Source organism: Triticum aestivum, chromosome 3D, assembly GCF_018294505.1.
Source record: "Triticum aestivum cultivar Chinese Spring chromosome 3D, IWGSC CS RefSeq v2.1, whole genome shotgun sequence".
Taxonomy (NCBI): domain Eukaryota; kingdom Viridiplantae; phylum Streptophyta; class Magnoliopsida; order Poales; family Poaceae; genus Triticum; species Triticum aestivum.
The window spans coordinates 182,963,560-182,984,822 of record NC_057802.1 but is presented as its reverse complement, the minus strand read 5'-3'; the positions used below and the strand labels follow the sequence as shown (position 1 = coordinate 182,984,822).

At 42.1% G+C, this 21,263-nt stretch overlaps 1 protein-coding gene across 3 annotated transcripts; it reads left to right on the top strand.

Annotated features, from left to right (window-relative positions):
• Window positions 1-931: 931 nt before the first annotated feature.
• On the top strand, window positions 932-8,804 carry LOC123078178 (crossover junction endonuclease MUS81). 3 transcript variants are annotated; one of them, XM_044500589.1, is made up of 10 exons: window positions 932-1,378; window positions 2,880-2,956; window positions 3,081-3,211; window positions 3,782-3,924; window positions 4,776-4,833; window positions 5,851-6,009; window positions 7,356-7,435; window positions 7,615-7,849; window positions 7,955-8,041; window positions 8,259-8,804. In XM_044500589.1, exons 1-10 carry the CDS (start codon window positions 1,179-1,181, stop codon window positions 8,361-8,363), a joined length of 1,275 nt encoding a protein of 424 aa, XP_044356524.1. In that variant the 5' UTR covers window positions 932-1,178; the 3' UTR covers window positions 8,364-8,804. The 3 variants fall into 3 exon arrangements, with proteins under 3 accessions (XP_044356524.1, XP_044356521.1, XP_044356523.1); XM_044500586.1 differs by having other exon boundaries at window positions 2,880-2,977; XM_044500588.1 differs by having other exon boundaries at window positions 2,880-2,977; window positions 8,206-8,804.
• Window positions 8,805-21,263: the final 12,459 nt, after the last annotated feature.

Here is a 21,263-nt window from a genome sequence, read left to right as displayed (position 1 = left end):
TCTACTTCTTTAGAACCAAAGAAGAAGAATGAAGAATGCAAAATTAAGAATTCACAGATCAACAACGAATGCATGGAGAAGATATTAGTCCAACTAATGGGAGCAGTTATGGAAGTTGGATATCTTCTAAAATGCATAATTGTGGTTCTTGTTGTCTTTGGTCTTACTATTCTAGCAAAGATTTGGTGAAGTACTATGTATCCAATGCCGTTAAAAAGCAAAGAAATGTATTTTCTTGTGTAAAATTGAATTGCAAATTTCGGATTTACGGTCCGGCACGAGTGCGCCGGATCAGACCCTGCAAAGCCGACCCGTAAAAGAGCATATTCCGCAATATCTTTTTATATAGGTCTGTTTTGCGGGGTCTGACTCTGCGGCCGCCCACACCTGCCCGCAAAGCCGTTTTTCCGTGAACTGCAAACGCATTTTCGGGTCGGCGTTATACGGGTATGCTAGAAATGCTCTCAGTTCATGAATTCCCGGTTCAGACTGGAGACCAAGCCTCGGGGGGTGTTTGTTTCCAGGGACTTTTTGGTGTAGGGACTAGAAAAAGTCTCTCTTAAAGATTTTTTAACCAAATAGGGGGACTACTAGGGACTAAAAGTTGCTTTTTGGGACTAAATGAAGAAGACTCTCAAGGAGAGACTTTTTTGGGACTTTTTCAACAATGTCCCTTCCTGCACCCATTGCCCCGCCGTCCCATGGTGTTGTTTGGTTGTTATTTTTCTGTATATTAGGGGTAACATGGTCTTTTACATGTCATATAATAATCTTTAGGAAGGAACTACAGACTTTTTAGTCCCTAAAAACAAACAAGAAGAGACTTTTTAGTCGGAACTAGAAAAAGTCTTATGCAAACACGGCCTCAATCATCCCGGATTGTCTCTACCGACGTACTTAGCCGTTAACCTCCCAACGAAAAGCCCCCAAACCCAATTTAAATTTCAGATCTTGACACGGCACCCACGCATAGGCGTCCACGGCACCCACGCCGCCGCCTCCCTCCTGGCCCCCGACGCAGCCCACGCGGCGGCGCCGCCACAACCCCAGCCATTGTCCACTCGACGGGCCAGGATTCCAAGTGCTCACTCACGTCGAAACCCCAAGCCTAATCCCCAATCCGGCAATTCCCCCTCCACCTCAAAGCTCCCCCCTTACCTCACCCTAAATCCTGGCAGATGGCTCCGGCGATGCCGAAGCAGCGCGCGGTGCATCTCCCCGACAACGAGGAGGTCGCGCGCCTCCTCCTGGAGAAGCACCGGTCGATGCTGGAAAAAGACATCCCAGACAACCTGAGCCTCACGCTCTCCAACGCCTACCGCAACGTCTGCGCCGCCAAGGAGCCCATCCGGACCCTCAAGGACCTGCTCAAGATCAAGTACCGATCTTTCCATTCCTCTCCGCTGTTTGTTCAGTTTTTGTTCTTGGGGCGGTCGCATTAAAACTAGGGTTTGACCGACTGCGTCTTGTCGCTTTGGTTTGTTTGTGTAGTATAATGTCGCGTATTTGTTCCATATATATAAGTAGACGGAAAGGTTTATTTTCGAATGCGTCAAGACGAGTGGACCGGTTTGTAATGTTGGTGTGCAGATAGTTTGTTGTGTTAACATCAAATTTTTGAATTTGGTTTGATGGAAACTATTTAATTACAGAGATCTGAGCTGTGGTGAACTGATCTGATCATCCATGAGCCCACAGTAACATCAATTTTGGTTTGCATATTTCAGTTCACTCTGCGGTAAGGCATAAGTTTGTTGCAATGTGTGTGGCGAAACTGATTGTATAACCAGAGCAAACCAGCAATGACCATTACCTCTGCGCACTGTCGGTCCATCTCCTGCAGAGTAGCACTCCTGAACCTAAGATATTCTCCTCTGGGTGTGAGGTCTTGTGGCGATATTTTGGATGCGACTTAGCTGGATATGTTAATATGTACTCCCTCCGTCCGGAAATACTTGTCATAGAAATGGATACAAATGGGTGTATCTAGAACTAAAATACATCTAGATACATCCATTCCTTGGACAGGTATTTCCGGACGGAGGGAGTATAGTACATAGGGATTGGGTTCTGGGTTACAACCCAAAATTGTACTCCCTCCGTTCCTAAATACTCCCTCCGTCCGGAATTACTTGTCGTAGAAATGGATAAAAATGGATATATCTAGAACTAAAATACGTCTAGATACATTCATTTATAAGACAAGTATTTTCGGACGGAGGGAGTATAAGTCTTTTTGGAGTTTTGAATATGGACTACATACGGATGAATATAGACGCATTTTAGCATGTAGATTCACTCATTTTGCTCCGTATGTAGTCTATATTAGAATCTCTAAAAAGACTTGTACTCCCTCCGTCCCAAAATTCTTGTCTTAGATTTGTCTAGATACGGTATCTAGACAAATCTAAGACAAGAATTTTGGGATGGAGGGAGTAATTACTTTTAAGTTGTACAATCAGACAAGTGCTGTAACAGTATGGATCTTCACTAGTTTGGGTTCATCTGGATACTTTGCACTTTATTTCGTGAGTTGAATTGGGAGATGGACATGCCAGAACTTTTCACTATGACGTGTCTGTTTGTGCTTCGATCGCAGAAAAGTGTTCATTAATTTCGCACTATTTTAATTAGTTCAATCTTAGCTATTGCTTCTTATACATGCTATTTTTTCTTCCTAATAAAGTTGTCCATTGGTAAGACTTCATTTTTTGTAGTGAGTTAATTTTTAGGAAAGGTAATGTCATTTGGTTCCTCTGATTCCACTATGCTGCACTGAAACTATACATTTATTTTGTCTCTTTTATAACTAACTACTGCAATAAAGTAGCATTGCATCTTAAGGTATTAGTGTATTGATGTTCTCTTATTATTGTCAGGGGTGTTGGACCATGGGTCATCCGTCTCATAAAAGAGTCCTTTCCAGCGTCCAGCCCGGATTTATCTCCTCCAAAATGTAAAGAGAAAGGGGAAAAGGGTAACTTTTTTCATGCTTGATCTTTTAACACCCATATTTTGGCGTAGGGATGGCCAAAAGATTTTGTCTGTTGAATCTTACACATCACTGTTCATTTCCGCAGGGAAGAAAATAAAAATACCAGAGCATAGTCCTGAACTTGTTTGCAGCAATTCTGCTTCTATTGCATCCCAAGAACTGATACAGTTGACCAGTCAAGAGCAGCTCAGTTACAGTTCTGAAGTTCAAACTACCGTACGTCTACCTTCGACCAACATTGTTTTTATAGTTTTCATTTTTCTTCCTTCCATGCCAAAAATATTATTGAAGCTATAAAGATTAAATGACAGTTTTTTTCTAAATGGTTAGCTACGAAGATGAATGCAATCATATGCTTTTATTGTCATATTCTCCCGGTGAAGTTTTTGAGTTTTATAGTCTTCAATCTTACTAATTCACTTTCCCATCTCTTCAGTCTTACTAATTCACTTTCCCGTCTCATTGTTTCACATAAAACTGAGGGTTTAATATTTAGTGCGGAGCAATGCTTTACTAACATGGTGTGTGTTGTGCAAAATTCGAAATGGTTGATATAGCATCTATCACTTACATACCCCAACCAGATCTTGCAGCCTCACCAATCACCATATTGCTAACGTTTAATAATGTGACACAAATAGAGAAGAAGTTAATTTCAATTCAGTAGATTAGTGCTATTATTTCTCCAACAAAATTTGAGCTGCAGTCTTCCAGTACAATGGTACAATGGTATCCTTGTTTATTTTCAAATAGAACTTAATGCTATTATTTCTTTTCCACTACCAGGGTTCTGCTGAATTCACTATGCTAGACAAGGACACTGGTGGTATGGGCAATTCTATACTAGCTATGCCACCTCGTCTATCCAATGAAAAGTTTCTTGAAGCTTATGAAGTGGTGTTGATATTGGATGATCGTGAAATTTTTGGGTCCGTAAGATTATATCTTACTCAAGAATTAATCGATCTTGTGTTATAGATATATCTGATCTTTAAGTGGGATTATAAGCTTGTCTTACTGTATGTGTAATACTCAAAACTTTATGGCCTTTGCTGCACATTCTCCAAACTTGTTCAAACCAGTACAACATTGGAGGTTACTTAACACAATGAATGTTGCTACCTTGATGCAAGTTTCAACGTTTTGAACGATGTGATTGACCCCTGGTCTTTTTGGGGTGATAATTTGAGCTATGTAGCATATGTCTTTGTTCTCTCTTTACTTATGAGTTGGAAGATGAGCTATGTCATTGTCCTTGGAATTTTTTTCCTGTTAAAACAAGCTAATGGTTGCCACTTGCTTAATGTCGCTCTTTTCCTGAATTTGAAGACAATTTGACTACATAGTATCTTCTGTTAATTTGAATTTAACCCTTTTCTGTTAATGTTTGTTTCATTTAGTTTCTATCCTTTATGTTCTATGCGCCGTATTTCAGATACATATTCAGTTTATAATTCAAGAAAGTAAGTCGATCATGGTTGCCCTTGGTCGTTTTATAGAAATATCAAACCACCAAAATGAATTGAACTGAGCCTTTTCTCTGGAAGTAGTTTCATTTTTGTTCCAGGACTACATAATGACTTCCTTAGTTTTCATGAATAGTTATAAGCTACTATGTTGGTTGGCTCACATGTAGTTGCATGTCTGATTTTGCATACATTGCCATTTGCTTGAAGCTTACCCCCCACCACACCTCCTGCACAAGAGTTTCATGTTATTCGGTCTTTCTTTTAATTGTATATCAGAATTTTGTTCTCATGATTGTTACATTTTTGTGCAGATCCCGTGGCAAAAGAGTTGTTGGTAACATACATTCGAAGTTTCATGTACCTGTAGAGGTTGGTCAGATTCAGACTTGTGTGGGCTTGCCTTACTAACAGTCTTCATGTTCCTAATGCTAAGTTCATTTGTTCTAGTTTGGGCATTATCTTTGTCTCTTTTTACACATCTCAGATCACTAAACGTTGCTGCTAAATATGATTGGCACTGCATCAGCATGTCCTTAATGTCTAAACTGAATCGATGATGATTTGATGAGACATATTACATTATGCTGCCCTGTCAATTAGAGAAGTCTAGAAAAGAAATGTTAGGGTACCTTTTTTGTTATGTGAGCACGAACCGGGCATCTGATTTCTTCTGCTAGCCCACAGCTAATGCAAAAATGCTGCTTGGATGGGCGTCTCTTATGTTAAATTTGAATTGCATGTAAAGTACTATGAACACAGGGTTGGCAGAATCAATGATTCAAACATATCATCACTTGAGCAGATGCATGTGTCAAGTCTATGCCCAAACACAGGGTTAGCATGTAAAGTACTAAGAACACAGGGTGATGAATCTGTTTGAATCAGGGTTAGCATGTAAAGTACTATGAACGCAGGGTTGGAAACTCATGTCAAGTCTCAAGAGTGACACTTTGCAGACTATGCACAAAATGTCATTTATGTTGTTGAGGAGAGGGGATATGTGATATTTTCTCATACTGCTAGATTGCTTGGCTGATATATATGGTCTCTTGCCCTCACTGTCCTGATACTTGCTGCCCAGTGTTTGTTTGCATGTGTTCAGTGGAATGGCACATATAGCATTATTGCCTCGTATCAAATTGGACACAATCTGCCAACTTGTCAGATTCTGCTTATATACTTTAAAAAATTCAATATATGCTGGGTAATAGTATAAATGTACTACTGTAACGAATTTAACATAAAATGTTCATGAGACGTGGATCTTGTCTTCATTTCAAGCGAACTAAAAATGATGACTGAAGATTTTATGCATGGATTGAACTGTTCATGTTATCTGTGCCAGAGAAAGTGGCGTTGATGAATCTGTTGAATCATGTCATCCAGATAAAACGCCTGCCTGTTGGAGATGGTATTTGGATTGCTCGTCATAGAAGATCTCATACGGAGTATGTTCTTGATTTCATTGTTGAAAGGAAAAGTGTAACAGATTTAGTTAGCTCAATTAGAGACAGCAGGTACAAAGATCAGAAATTAAGGCTAAAGGTACCATCTGAACTAGTATTAACTATTGTCATTATTATAATCTCATGTTAACTTCCCCTGTTCTTATGCTTCCAATTAGTGTCTTAAGACTCTAGTTTTCTTGTGTAATCCCAGTCAGTGATTGTAGCAACCTAAAACATTGTTTTATCCATGAGCCAGTGACCAGGTCAAAATTTGATGTTTAAATCATTAGTTTGTCGGGCAGCATAGTCGTGGAGGCTTCTATAATGCGACAGATGGTTGAACGTAACTCGCAGTGAATGTGTACCAGCGTTGTCTAAAGTCTAAACTATGTTTGTTTTATATGCTCTGTATTTCTATCCTACAGTTTACATCGTTAAGAAATGCTGAATAGGACAAGTGTTTCACTTCAAGAAGTTGTGTCGTTGGCCTGTCTTGTGTGTCCACATGCTTTGCCCATAGTGACCAGATGTTTGCGTTTAGTCTAGTCTTGGGAGTAAATTTCATAAAGCACACAGATTTCATAATAGCTAAAAAAGAAGTTTGCGTTTCACATCACTGTACATACTTTGCTATAATATTTAATAAGGCCCACCACATCCATCACTTCTTGTTGATATGAGGTGGTCAGTGTAATTGACATGCAGGACCCACTAGTCAGCCGCCAAATGTTGTATTATCTGGTGAAATATCAGTCTTCTGTCAGTTTTGATAAAATAAATGTACTTCTGAAATTAGTCAAAACAACAGCAAAAACTACAAAATGTTGTATTTAATATATGTATAATTCCAAATTAAATTCTTACTGAATTAAAACTTAGGGACCTGTATGTGTACTGCAAGTTTACAGTATGTAAGGTGCTGTCGTGTAATGTTAGTTCAAATTCAATATCTTTAAACTTACATATGTTTTTTAATATATATTATGAATCTACACATTCCACAAATCCACAAATATTTTTGCTTCTAAAGAGGCAGGCCCTACATTTTCAGTTGCACTAGACTTTGGTCCCGTATGTCCAGACTATTTCATTTAACAGGATTCAACAGATGTGTGGTTTATCAAAATGTTAAAATTACGTATAGTTCTGTGAAATGCAAACTAAGATGTGTAACTTTCTGATAGTTGTACTAAAATATATGTAGCTCGTGAAATTTACCTTTGTTCATTTATACTTATTTTTTATCCAGAATTCAATGGCATAAGTAGGCGACCCCTCTTGGGCAGTGAGATTTAAGTTTTATCCCTTGATATTTTTTCCCAGACATTGTACTCTTTGTCCATGTTTATGGTTCAATGGCTTAGTGGGTTCTAACTTCCGCTAGCATATTTTATGTATTTAGCAACAATATCATATGATGCTTCCGTTTCTTGTATCTTGTAGAAATGTGGACTAAGGAAGCTGATATATCTGGTTGAAGGTGATCCAAACCCTTTAGGCGCATCAGAGAGCATCAAAACAGCGTATGTATACTGCTTATGTAACCTTGGTGATCAAATTATCCCTACATAGACTTTTTTGGTGTGAAACTTCTAGTGCTCTCCTCCTTGATAATAATACATCTAGTGGTCAGTTAATAAATTTGATACCTGGGGTAATCAGGTGTATACCCTTTAAACTGTTCCGTGTCTTTAAATTTCAGCTGCTTCACCACTGAGATTCTTGAAGGATTTGATGTTCAGAGAACCACTGGATATTCTGATACTGAAAGCACATACGGCCACCTGACACTCTCGATAATTGATTACTACAGCACAAATTTCTCAATCGGTGCTAACACTTGTCGAGTTTGCTTAACTTATGACGAGTTTGTGAAGAAGTGTTGTGACCCCAAGAAGTTAACTGTGAGCGACATATTCGCCCTACAACTTATGCAGGTATCCAGTCAACCTTCACAGTTCACCCAATAAATACTGCTAATTCATTTGGTGGCCTAATTTGGTGCAAGATTTATTCCATCAATTTCTTGGCAATTAATGCAGGTACCACAGGTGACAGAAGAAACTGCAATTGCAGTTATAGAGCTCTACCCTACTCTTGTCTCACTTGCTCGGGCGTACTCCATGCTTGTGAGCAGTCCTCCTTTCCCCTTTAAATTTAAGTCTCGTACGATGTTCATCATGGTTAGCTAGCTGTATTTTTTAAAATTAATACTTGCAACACTTTGTTGAACTCAGTATTCAGAATGCCCAGCCAAAGGAAAGGGTACTAATATTGCTTCTATTGCTGCTAGATGGGTTATAACTTGGTGTTTGAACTAAAACTTGCTCCTGTAATGTTTATAAGGATGGTGATACCCCTGCCCAAGAGAAGATGCTGAACATGAAGAGCAAGATGGTAAATGCGGGGGCTAGCAGAAATATCTTCAAGCTTGTCTGGGGTGAAGGGTGAAATATTATTCCTTACCTAGTTGCCTATATGGACTCCTTCCTGACTTGACTTGGTTCAACCGGCCTTTTGTCACCATCTCGATGATTTTGGCGCCAGCTCTTGTGATGAAGCTCCATTGTTCCTGGAGCTGTCGTCGCATAATAACCTGTATGTTCCGAAGGTAAATTAAGACGGTTATTTCTGTGCCGTGGTGCCTTGGGCGCTGGAAGTTTCATCACCTAAAAACCTCCCGATCAGGTGGTTACCTCCCTGTTGTAGTAGACCTGCATGCCGTGCAATGAGCTGGCTATGTTAGCTTGCAAAAACGTCTTATATTGTGGGGCGGAGGGAGTATTATTAAGTGTCGAAACAAAATGTATTAAGTGTCTTGTACTATGCATTGTCTTGTGTTATTTGAAACAAGTTTGAATGGAAGCCTCCGAGATGATAAGAGAATTTGAATCTGGGATTGCCCCATGTGGCTTGTGCAAATCAATAGAAGAGCGACTCGGTGTGTTATTTGTGTCATAAGAAAGCTTGTTTTTTTAGTTGGAAACATATTTCCGTTTACCAGTAAATATGACACAATTGTTGGATACGAGTGTTAAGTATATTATATCTCATCTTCCTATACATCGGTCTTTTAAGATGGTTGATAGGTACTCACTCTGTTCATAAATATAAGACGTTTTAAAGACTTTATATTTATAAGCAGAGGGAGTATATCTTAATATGGTATCAGACTTGAGGTCATGTCCCCTCATCTCCCCTGGTTCCTAGTGCTCCACTCTGCTTTGGTCATTGTTCTCTGGGCTGCTACAAGGAGACAGTTAATTAAATGGCCTGCATCCGATCCCCAATCTCCCATCTCACCTAAAAGTTCAAAATGTACACCCTCCGTTCATAAATGTAAGATGTTTTGGCAGTCAGTTCCTTGTGTTTTTAGGGAATAAATTTTTTCTTTATCTAATAGTTTCTCTAAATCCCTTAACAAAATTTAAGCACAACTTCTTTTGTAGACAAACCCATTTGAAACACAAGAACTAGCTCGGTGCATAATTCGATTTAGGTACCACATTAACATCATACATAACATAATTAAATAGTTAATTACCTACCACATCGACATTGAACTCGGTTAAGTGTCAAGATAAAACATATAAAAACTTAATGCTAGACGGCTCTATCGTCGTCGCTGAAACTAAGAACATCATCAATGACATGGTTCCCACACAAGAACATTTATTGTTGACGAATATGAACCAAATTATTACAACAACTATGAGTGAAAGAAGAAGCTTCTTAAATTTCATTCACTCGGTTTACATCTTGTTGATTTGGAGTTGCTTCTCGTTGATTTGGACTTGTTTCTCGCGTGCGTCTATCATCACATCATCTAGCTTCTCTCTCAATGATTAATAAAACTAGTCTAACATTTGATTTACATAAGGTCAGCCCATATCCATGTGTTGCAAGTGAATCCTCTATGCATGCGTGTATTGTTCTAAGCAACAAGAATCGTATAGCCAATTGCAAATGTAAAGGAATTTGTGTTTTTACCTTGCTTTCACGACCCCCTCAAGCGAAGAAGTCTCGATTGGGATTCCTTGGCGTGTGTGAGGTTTTTCTGAACAATGGGGCACTTGCAGCCGCAAAGGAGCGCTAGAGGCTGATTTTCTATAGAGTACTTTATTTAATAATGACACCCAAATGCATCTTATATCTAATTAATATCAAGAAAAATGAAAGCTAGTACAATGGACAGATAGTTAGCCACAGAATTATGAGTAAAAAAATATACATTGAAAATCATACTATCATTCTTCTTTCTCCAATTGTATGCAAAATTGCACTGATCAACAGTAAAGGTGAGGGACACCTGCAAATGCCCACATCATACCAGATTTTTAAAACCATAATAGTCACTCGTTCCTTGAGACGAGGTCTACAAATCACTGAAGCAACATCGGCTGGAGCATCACCCCCACGTAGTGCAGGCTTGCAATGCATCACAACCAATTTAGAGGGTTGAAGAAACCGAACCATGTCGTGGAACAACACGGAAGAAATCAAAGTCGCCGCATCAATAGGCAGTTGTAGGATCGAAAGTAGGTCTAGAGGGGGGGTGATTAGACTACTTGACCAAATAACATCTAACCTTTTTCCCAATTTTAGTTGTTGGCAGATTTTAGCAACTTAGCACAAGTCAAGCAATCAATCTACACATGCAATTCTAAGAGTGTAGCAGCGGAAAGTAAAACATTGCATATGAAGGTAAAGGGAAGGGTTTGAAGAGTGCAAACGCAATGATGACACAGAGATTTTTGGCGTGGTTCCGATAGGTGGTGCTATCGGACATCCATGTTCATGGAGACTTCAACCCACGAAGGGTAACGGCTACACGAGTCCACGGAGGGCTCCACCCACGAAGGGTCCACGAGAAGCAACCTTGTCTATCCCACCATGGCCATCGTCCATGAAGGACTTGCCTCACTTGGGTAGATCTTCACGAAGTAGGCGATCTCCTTGCCCTTACAAACTTCTTGGTTCAACTCCACAATCTTGTCGGAGGCTCCCAAGCGACACCTAACCAATCTAGGAGACACCACTCTCCAAAAGGTAATAGATGTTGTGTTGATGATGTACTCCTTGCTCTTGTGCTTCAAATGATAGTCTCCCCAACACTCAACTCTCTCACACAGATTTGGATATGGTGGAAAGATGATTTGAGTGGAAAGCAACTTGGGGAAGGCTAGAAATCAACCCAAATTATCATGAACAAGGAAATATAATAATAACCATTTATTATTGCCTCTAGGGCATATTTCCAACAGTCTCCCACTTGCACTAGAGTCAATAATCTAGTTACATTGTGATGAATCGAACACCCATAGAGTTCTGGTGTTGATCATGTTTTGCTCTAGGGAGAGGTTTAGTCAACGGATCTGCTACATTCAGGTCCGTATGTACTTTACAAATATCTATGTCTCCATTTTGAACACTTTCACGAATGGAGTTGAAGTGACGCTTGATATGCCTGGTCTTCCTATGAAACCTGGGCTCCTTGGCAAGGGCAATAGCTCCAGTGTTGTCACAGAAGAGAGTCATCGGGCCCGACGCATTGGGAATCACCCCTAGGTCGGTAATGAACTCCTTCATCCAGATTGCTTCTTGCGCTGCCTCTGAGGCTGCCATGTACTCCGCTTCACATGTAGATCCCGCCACGACGCTTTGCTTGCAACTGCACCAGCTTACTGCCCCTCCATTCAAAATATACACGTATCCGGTTTGTGACTTCGAGTCATCCAGATCTGTGTCGAAGCTAGCATCGACGTAACCCTTTACGACGAGCTCTTCGTCACCTCCATAAAAGAGAAACATATCCTTAGTCCTTTTCAGGTACTTCAGGATATTCTTGACCGCTGTCCAGTGTTCCATGCCGGGATTACTTTGGTACCTTCCTACCAAACTTACGGCAAGGTTTACATCAGGTCTGGTACACAGCATGGCATACATAATAGACCCTATGGCCGAGGCATAGGGGATGACACTCATCTTTTCTCTATCTTCTGCCGTGGTCGGGCATTGAGCCGTGCTCAATTGCACACCTTGCAATACAGGCAAGAACCCCTTCTTGGACTGATCCATATTGAACTTCTTCAATATCTTGTCAAGGTACGTACTCTGTGAAAGACCAATGAGGCGTCTTGATCTATCTCTATAGATCTTGATGCCTAATATATAAGCAGCTTCTCCATGGCCCTTCATTGAAAAACACTTATTCAAATAGGCCTTTATACTTTCCAAGAATTCTATATCATTTCCCATCAATAGTATGTCATCCACATATAATAAGAGAAATGCTACAGAGCTCCCACCCACTTTCTTGTAAACACAGGCTTCTCCATAAGTCTGTGTAAACCCAAATGCTTTGATCATCTCATCAAATCCAATGTTCCAACTCCGAGATGCTTGCACCAGCCCATAGATGGAGCGCTGGAGCTTGCATACCTTGTTAGCATTCTTAGGATCGACAAAACCTTCCGGCTGCATCATATACAATTCTTCCTTAAGAAAGCCGTTAAGGAATGCCGTTTTGACGTCCATTTGCCATATCTCATAATCATAGAATGCGGCAATTGCTAACATGATTCGGACGGACTTCAGCTTCGCTACGGGTGAGAAAGTCTCATCGTAGTCAACCCCTTGAACTTGTCGATAGCCCTTAGTGACAAGTCGAGCCTTATAGATGGTCACGTTACCATCCTTGTCGATCCATTTATTTTCTATGGCTCGCCGATCATCGGGCAAGTCAGTCAAAGTCCATACTTCGTTTTCATACATGGATCCTATCTCGAATTTCATGGCTTCTAGCCATTTGTCGGAATCCGGGCCCGCCATCGCTTCTTCATAGTTCGAAGGTTCACCGTTGTCTAACAACATGATTTCCAGGACAGGGTTGCCGTACCACTCTGGTGCGGAACGTGTCCTTGTGGACCTTCGAAGTTCAACAGTAACTTGATCCAAAGCTTCATGATCATCATCATTAACTTCCTCCCCAGTTGGTGTAGGCACCACAGGAACATCTTCCCGCGCTGCGCTACTTTCCGGTTCGGAAGGGGCGACTATCACCTCATCAAGTTCCACTTTCCTCCCACTTAATTCTTTCGAGAGAAACTCTTTCTCCAGAAAGGACCCGTTCTTGGCAACAAAGATCTTGCCTTCGGATTTGAGGTAGAAGGTATACCCAATGGTTTCCTTAGGGTATCCTATGAAGACGCATTTTTCCGACTTGGGTTCGAGCTTTTCAGGTTGAAGTTTCTTGACATAAGCATCGCATCCCCAAACTTTTAGAAACGACAGCTTAGGTTTCTTCCCAAACCATAATTCATACGGTGTCGTCTCAACGGATTTCGACGGAGCCCTATTTAAAGTGAATGCGGCTGTCTCTAAAGCATAGCCCCAAAATGAGAGCGGTAGATCGGTAAGAGACATCATAGATCGCACCATATCCAATAGAGTGCGATTACGATGTTCGGACACACCATTTCGCTGAGGTGTTCCAGGCGGCGTGAGTTGTGAAACGATTCCACATTTCCTTAAGTGTGTGCAAAATTCGTGACTTAAATATTCCCCTCCACGATCTGATCGCAGGAACTTTATTTTCCTGTCACGTTGATTCTCAACCTCACTCTGAAATTCCTTGAACTTTTCAAAGGTTTCAGACTTGTGTTTCATTAGGTAGACATACCCATATCTACTTAAATCATCAGTGAGAGTGAGAACATAACGATAGCCACCGCGAGCCTCAACACTCATTGGACCGCACACATCAGTATGTATGATTTCCAATAAGTTGGTTGCTCGCTCCATTGTTCCGGAGAACGGAGTCTTGGTCATCTTACCCATGAGGCATGGTTCGCACGTGTCAAATGATTCATAATCAAGAGACTCCAAAAGTCCATCTGCATGGAGCTTCTTCATGCGTTTGACACCAATGTGACCAAGGCGGCAGTGCCACAAGTATGTGGGACTATCGTTATCAACTTTACATCTTTTGGTATTCACACTATGAATATGTGTAACATCACGTTCGAGATTCATCAAGAATAAACCATTGACCAGCGGGGCATGACCATAAAACATATCTCTCATATAAATAGAACAACCATTATTCTCGGATTTAAATGAGTAGCCATCTCGAATTAAACGAGATCCAGATACAATGTTCATGCTCAAAGCTCGCACTAAATAACAATTATTGAGGTTTAAAACTAATCCCGTAGGTAAATGCAGAGGTAGCGTGCCGACGGCGATCACATCGACCTTGGAACCATTCCCGACGCGCATCGTCACCTCGTCCTTCGCCAGTCTCCGCTTATTCCGCAGCTCCTGTTTTGAGTTACAAATATGAGCAACCGCACCGGTATCAAATACCCAGGAGCTACTACGAGTACTGGTAAGGTACACATCAATTACATGTATATCACATATACCTTTGGTGTTGCCGGCCTTCTTGTCCGCTAAGTATTTGGGGCAGTTCCGCTTCCAGTGACCACTTCCCTTGCAATAAAAGCACTCAGTCTCAGGCTTGGGTCCATTCTTTGACTTCTGGCAACTGGCTTACCGGGCGCGGCAACTCCCTTGCCGTCCTTCTTGAAGTTCTTCTTACCCTTGCCTTTCTTGAACTTAGTGGTTTTATTCACCATCAACACTTGATGTTCCTTTTTGATCTCCACCTCCGCTGATTTCAGCATTGAATATACTTCAGGAATGGTCTTTTCCATCCCCTGCATATTGAAGTTCATCACAAAGCTCTTGTAGCTTGGTGGAAGCGACTGAAGGATTCTGTCAATGACCACGTCATCCGGGAGATTCACTCCCAGCTGAGACAAGCGGTTGTGTAACCCAGACATTCTGAGTATGTGCTCACTGACAGAACTATTTTCCTCCATTTTACAACTGAAGAACTTGTCGGAGACTTCATATCTCTCGACCCGGGCATGAGCTTGGAAAACCATTTTCAGCTCTTCGAACATCTCATATGCTCCATGTTTCTCAAAACGCTTTTGGAGCCCCGGTTCTAAGCTGTAAAGCATGCCGCACTGAACGAGGGAGTAATCATCAGCACGTGATTGCCAAGCATTCATAACGTCTTGGTTTTCTGGGATGGGTGCTTCACCTAGCGGTGCTTCTAGGACATAATCTTTCTTGGCAGCTATGAGGATGATCCTCAGGTTCCGGACCCAGTCCGTATAGTTGCTGCCATCATCTTTCAGCTTGGTTTTCTCTAGGAACGCGTTGAAGTTGAGGACAACGTGGGCCATTTGATCTACAAGACATATTGTAAAGATTTTAGACTAAGTTCATGATAATTAAGTTCATCTAATCAAATTATTCAATGAACTCCCACTCAGATAGACATCCCTCTAGTCATCTAAGTGAAACATGATCCGAGTTAACTAGGCCGTGTCCGATCATCACGTGAGACGGACTAGTCAAGATCGGTGAACATCTCCATGTTGATCGTATCTTCTATACGACTCATGCTCGACCTTTCGGTCTTCCGTGTTCCGAGGCCATGTCTCTACATGCTAGGCTCGTCAAGTCAACCTAAGTGTATTGTGTGTGTTCCGAGGCCATGTCTGTACATGCTAGGCTCGTCAACACCCGTTGTATGCGAACGTTAGAATCTATCACACCCGATCATCACGTGGTGCTTTGAAACAACGAACCTTCGCAACGGTGCACAATTAGGGGGAACACTTTCTTGAAATTATTATAAGGGATCATCTTACTTACTACCATCGTTCTAAGCAAATAAGATGCAAAACATGATAAACATCACATGTAATCAAATAGTGACATGATATGGCCAATATCATTTTGCTCCTTTGATCTCCTTCTTCGGGGCGCCATGATCATCTTCGTCACCGGCATGACACCATGATCTCCATCATCATGATCTCCATCATCGTGTCTTCATGAAGTTGTCACACCAACGATTACTTCTACTTCTATGGCTAACGCGTTTAGCAATAAAGTAAAGTAATTTACATGGCGTTATTCAATGACACGCAGGTCATACAAAAAATAAAGACAACTCCTATGGCTCCTGCTGGTTGTCATACTCATCGACATGCAAGTCGTGATTCCTATTACAAGAATATGATCAATCTCATACATCACATATATCTCATTCATCACATCCTTTTGGCCATATCACATCACAAGGCACATGCTGCAAAAACAAGTTATACGTCCTCTAATTGTTGTTGCAAGTTTTTACGTGGCTTCTAGAGGTTTCTAGCAAGAACGTTTCTTACCTACGTAAAACCACAACGTGATATGCCAATTTCTATTTACCCTTCATAAGGACCCTTTTCATCGAATCCGTTCTGACTAAAGTGGGAGAGACAGACACCTGCTAGCCACCTTATGCAACTAGTGCATGTCAGTCGGTGGAACCTGTCTCACGTAAGCGTACGTGTAAGGTCGGTCCGGGCCGCTTCATCTCACAATACCGCCGAAACAAGATAAGACTAGTAGTGGCAAGAAAAATTGACAACATCTACGCCCACAACTGCTTTGTGTTCTACTCGTGCATAGTAACTACGCATAGGCCTGGCTCTGATACCACTATTGGGGATCATAGCAGAATTTTAAAATTTTCTACGCATCACCAAGATCCATCTATGGAGTCTACTAGCAACGAGTGGGAAGGAGTGCATCTACATACCCTTGTAGATCGCGAGCGGAAGCGTTCAAGTGAACGGGGTTGATGAAGTTGTACTCGTCGTGATCCAAATCACCGATGACCGAGCACCGAACGGACGGCACCTCCGCGTTCAACACACGTACGGAGCAGCGACGTCTCCTCCTTCTTGATCCAGCAAGGGGGAAGGAGAGGTTGATGGAGATCCAGCAGCACGATGGCGTGGTGGTGGAAGTAGCGGGGATCCCGGCAGGGCTTCGCCAAGCGCAAGCGGGAGAGAGAGGTGTCACGGGAGGGAGAGGGAGGCGCCAGGGGCTAGGGTACCGCAGCCCTCCCTCCCCCCTTTATATAGGCCCCCTGGGGGGCGCCGGCCCTGGGATCCCATCTATGGGGGGGGTGGCGGCCAAGGGGGGAAACTCCCCCCCCAGTCAGGTGGGGCGCCCCCCACCCCCAGGGTTTCCAACCCTAGGCGCAGGGGGAGGCCCGTGGGGGGTGCACCAGCCCACTAGGGGCTGGTTCCCCTCCCACTTCAGCCCATGGGGCCCTCCGGGATAGGTGGCCCCACCCGGTGGACCCCCGGGACCCTTCCGGTGGTCCCGGTACAATACCGATAACCCCCGAAACTTTCCCGGTGGCCGAAACTGGACTTCCTATATATAATTCTTCACCTCCGGACCATTCCGGAACTCCTCGTGACGTCCAGGATCTCATCCGGGACTCCGAAAAACTTTCGGGTTTCCGCATACAATATCTCTACAACCCTCGCGTCACCGAACCTTAAGTGTGTAGACCCTACGGGTTCGGGAGACATGCAGGCATGACCGAGACGCCTCTCCGGTCAATAACCAACAGCGGGATCTGGATACCCATGTTGGCTCCCACATGTTCCACGATGATCTCATCGGATGAACCACGATGTCGAGGATTCAATCAATCCCGTATACAATTCCCTTTGTCGATCGGTACGTTACTTGCCCGAGATTCGATTGTCGGTATCCCAATACCTTGTTCAATCTCGTTACCGGCAAGTCACTTTACTCGTACCGTAATGCATGATCCCGCGGCTAAATCCTTAGTCACATTGAGCTCATTATGATGATGCATTACCGAGTGGGCCCAGAGATACCTCTCCGTCATACGGAGTGACAAATCCCAGTCTTGATCCGTGCCAACTCAACAAACACTTTCGGAGATACCCGTAGTGTACCTTTATAGTCACCCAGTTACGTTGTGACGTTTGGTACACCCAAAGCACTCCTACGGTATCCGGGAGTTGCACGATCTCATGGTCTAAGGAAATGATACTTGACATTGGAAAAGCTCTAGCAAACGAACTACACGATCTTTTGTGCTATGCTTAGGATTGGGTCTTGTCCATCACATCATTCTCCTAATGATGTGATCCCGTTATCAATGACATCCAATGTCCATAGTCAGGAAACCATGACTATCTGTTGATCAACGAGCTAGTCAACTAGAGGCTTACTAGGGACACGTTGTGGTCTATGTATTCACACATGTATTACGATTTCCGGATAACACAATTATAACATGAACAATAGACAATTATCATGAACAAGGAAATATAATAATAACCATTTATTATTGCCTCTAGGGCATATTTCCAATAGCATGAATAGAGTTTGAGACTAGAAAAAGCATAGATAGCTAGAGGGAGTACTTAGGCATTCTTGTCCATCCATTTGGCTAAAGAAAAACCAAACAATCAAAACTACAAATGGATTTCCTTGAATGGAGAAAATTATGCAACCAACATGCTCACACAATAAGATAACAAGTAAAACATGTGGCAAAGCATGCACATACACTCTAGCATCTATCAAGCAATTGGCGATGACTAGGTCATCTATATATGAGTATATTGACCAAGGAGTCAAATGAGAACATTAGATCGTAGGTCATACTCATCGTTTAAGCACAAGCGGGGTTACCACTTTTACATAAAGCATTGTTGTGTTCACACCATTAGAGTTGCTTTAGCTCAATTCTTAGAGTAAAGCTCCCCCTAGATATGATATCCCCCCTAAGAGGGGTGAGCTAACCTTGAGTTTTGTCGATGATGACTTCATGTAGATGTTGAAGATATGGATGCTCAATGTTGATGTAGATCATTTGGAGAAATCCATTGGAGTGTTGTGATAACCCACAAGTATAGGGGATCACAACAGTTTTCGAGGGTAGAGTATTCAACCCAAATTTATTGATTCGACAACAGGGGAGCCAAAGAATATTCTCAAGTATTAGCAGTTGAGTTGTCAATTCAACCACACCTGGAAAACTTAATATCTGCAGCAAAGTATTTAGTAGCAAAGTAGTATGGAAGTAACGATAACGGTGGCAAAAGTAACAGTAGAAGCTTTGTAGTAATTGTAACAGTGGCAACGGTAAAGTAACTAAGCAAAGATCAATATGTGAAAAGCTCGTAGGCATTGGATCAGTGATGGATAATTATGTCTGATGCGATTCTTCATGCAACAGTTATAACATAGGGTGACACAGAACTAGCTCCAGTTCATCAATGTAATGTAGGCATGTATTCCGAATATAGTCATACGTGCTTATGGAAAAGAACTTGCATGACATCTTTTGTCCTACCCTCCCGTGGCAGTGGGGTCCTATTGGAGACTAAGGGATATTAAGGCCTCCTTTTAATAGAGTACCGGACCAAAGCATTAACACTTAGTGAATACACGAACTCCTCAAACTACGGTCATCACCGGGAGTGGTCCTGATTATTATCACTTCGGGGTTACCGGATCATAACACATAGTAGGTGACTAATGGCTTGCAAGATAGGATCAAGAACTCACATATATTCATGAAAACATAATAGGTTCAGATCTGAATTCATGGCACTCGGGCCCTAGTGACAAGCATTAAGCATAGCAAAGTCATAGCAACATCAATCTCAGAACATAATGGATACTAGGGATCAAACCCTAACAAAACTAACTCGATTACATGATAAATCTCATCCAACCCATCACCGTCCAGTAAGCCTACGATGGAATTACTCACGCACGGCGGTGAGCATCATGTAATTGGTGATGGAGGAAGGTTGATGATGATGATGGCGACGGATTCCCCTCTTCGGAGCCCCGAACGGACTCCAGATCAGCCCTCCCGAGAGAGTTTAGGGCTTGGAGGTGGCTCCGTATCGTAAAACGCAATGAATCCTTCTCTCTGATTTTATTCTCCCCGAACGTGAATATATAGAGTTGGAGTTGAGGTCGGTGGAGCACCAGGGGGCCCACGAGGCAGGGGCGCGCCCAGGGCGGGCACGCCCCCCACCCTCATGCACAGGGTGTGGGCCCCCTGGTCTTGATTCTTTCACCAGTATTTTTTTATAAATTCCAAAAATATTCTCCGTGAAGTTTCAGGTCATTCCGAGAACTTTTATTTCTGCACAAAAATAACACCATGGCAATTCTGCTGAAAACAGCGTCAGTCCGGGTTAGTTCCATTCAAATCATACAAGTTAGAGTCCAAAACAAGGGCAAAAGTGTTTGGAAAAGTAGATACGATGGAGACGTATCAACTCCCCCAAGCATAAACCTTTGCTTGTCCTCAAGCAATTCAGTTGACAAACTGAAAGTGATAAAGAAAAACTTTTACAAACTTTGTTTGCTCTTGTTGTTGTAAATATGTAAAGCCAGCATTCAAGTTTTCAGCAAAGATTATGAACTAACCATATTCACAATAACATTTAGGTCTCATGTTTACTCATATCAATGGCATAATCAACTAGCGAGCAATAATAATAAATCTCGAATGACAACACTTCCTCAAAACAATCATAATATGATATAACAAGATGGTATGTCGCTAGACCTTTCTGAGACCGCAAAACATAAATGCAGAGCACCTTTGAAGATCAAGGACTGACTAAACATTGTAATTCATGGTAAAAGAGATCCAATCATACTCAATATAAATTAATAATAATGGATGCAAATGACAGCGGTGCTCTCCAACTAGTGCTTTTTAATAAGAGGATGATGACTCAACATAAAAGTAAATAGATAGGCCCTTCGCAGAGGGAAGCAGGGATTTGTAGAGGTGCCAGAGATTGGTTTTTGAAACAGAGATAAATAATATTTTGAGTGGCATAGTTTCATTGTCAACATAACAACCGAGAGATCTCGATATCTTCCATGCTACACACATTATAGGCGGTTCCCAAGCAGAATGGTAAAGTTTATACTCCCCCACCACCAACAAGCATCAATCCATGGCTTGCTCGAAACAGCGGGTGCCTCCAACTAACAACAATCCTGGGGGAGTTTTGTTTGCAATTATTTTGATTTGATTTGAGCATGGGACTGGGCATCCCGGTGACCAGCCATTTTCTCGTGAGTGAGGAGCGGAGTCCACTCCTATTGAGAATAACCCGCCTAGCATGGAAGATACAGACAACCCTAGTTGATACATGAGCTATTCGAGCATACAAAACAGAATTTCATTTGAAGGTTTAGAGTTTGGCACATACAAATTTACTTGGAACGGCAGGTAGATACCGCGTATAGGAAGGTATGGTGGACTCATATGGAATAACTTTGGGGTTTATGGAAGTGGATGCACAAGCAGTATTCCCGCTTAGTACAAGTGAAGGCCAGAAACAGACTGGGAAGCGACCAACTAGAGAGCGACAACAGTCATGAACATGCATTAAAAATTAATCAACA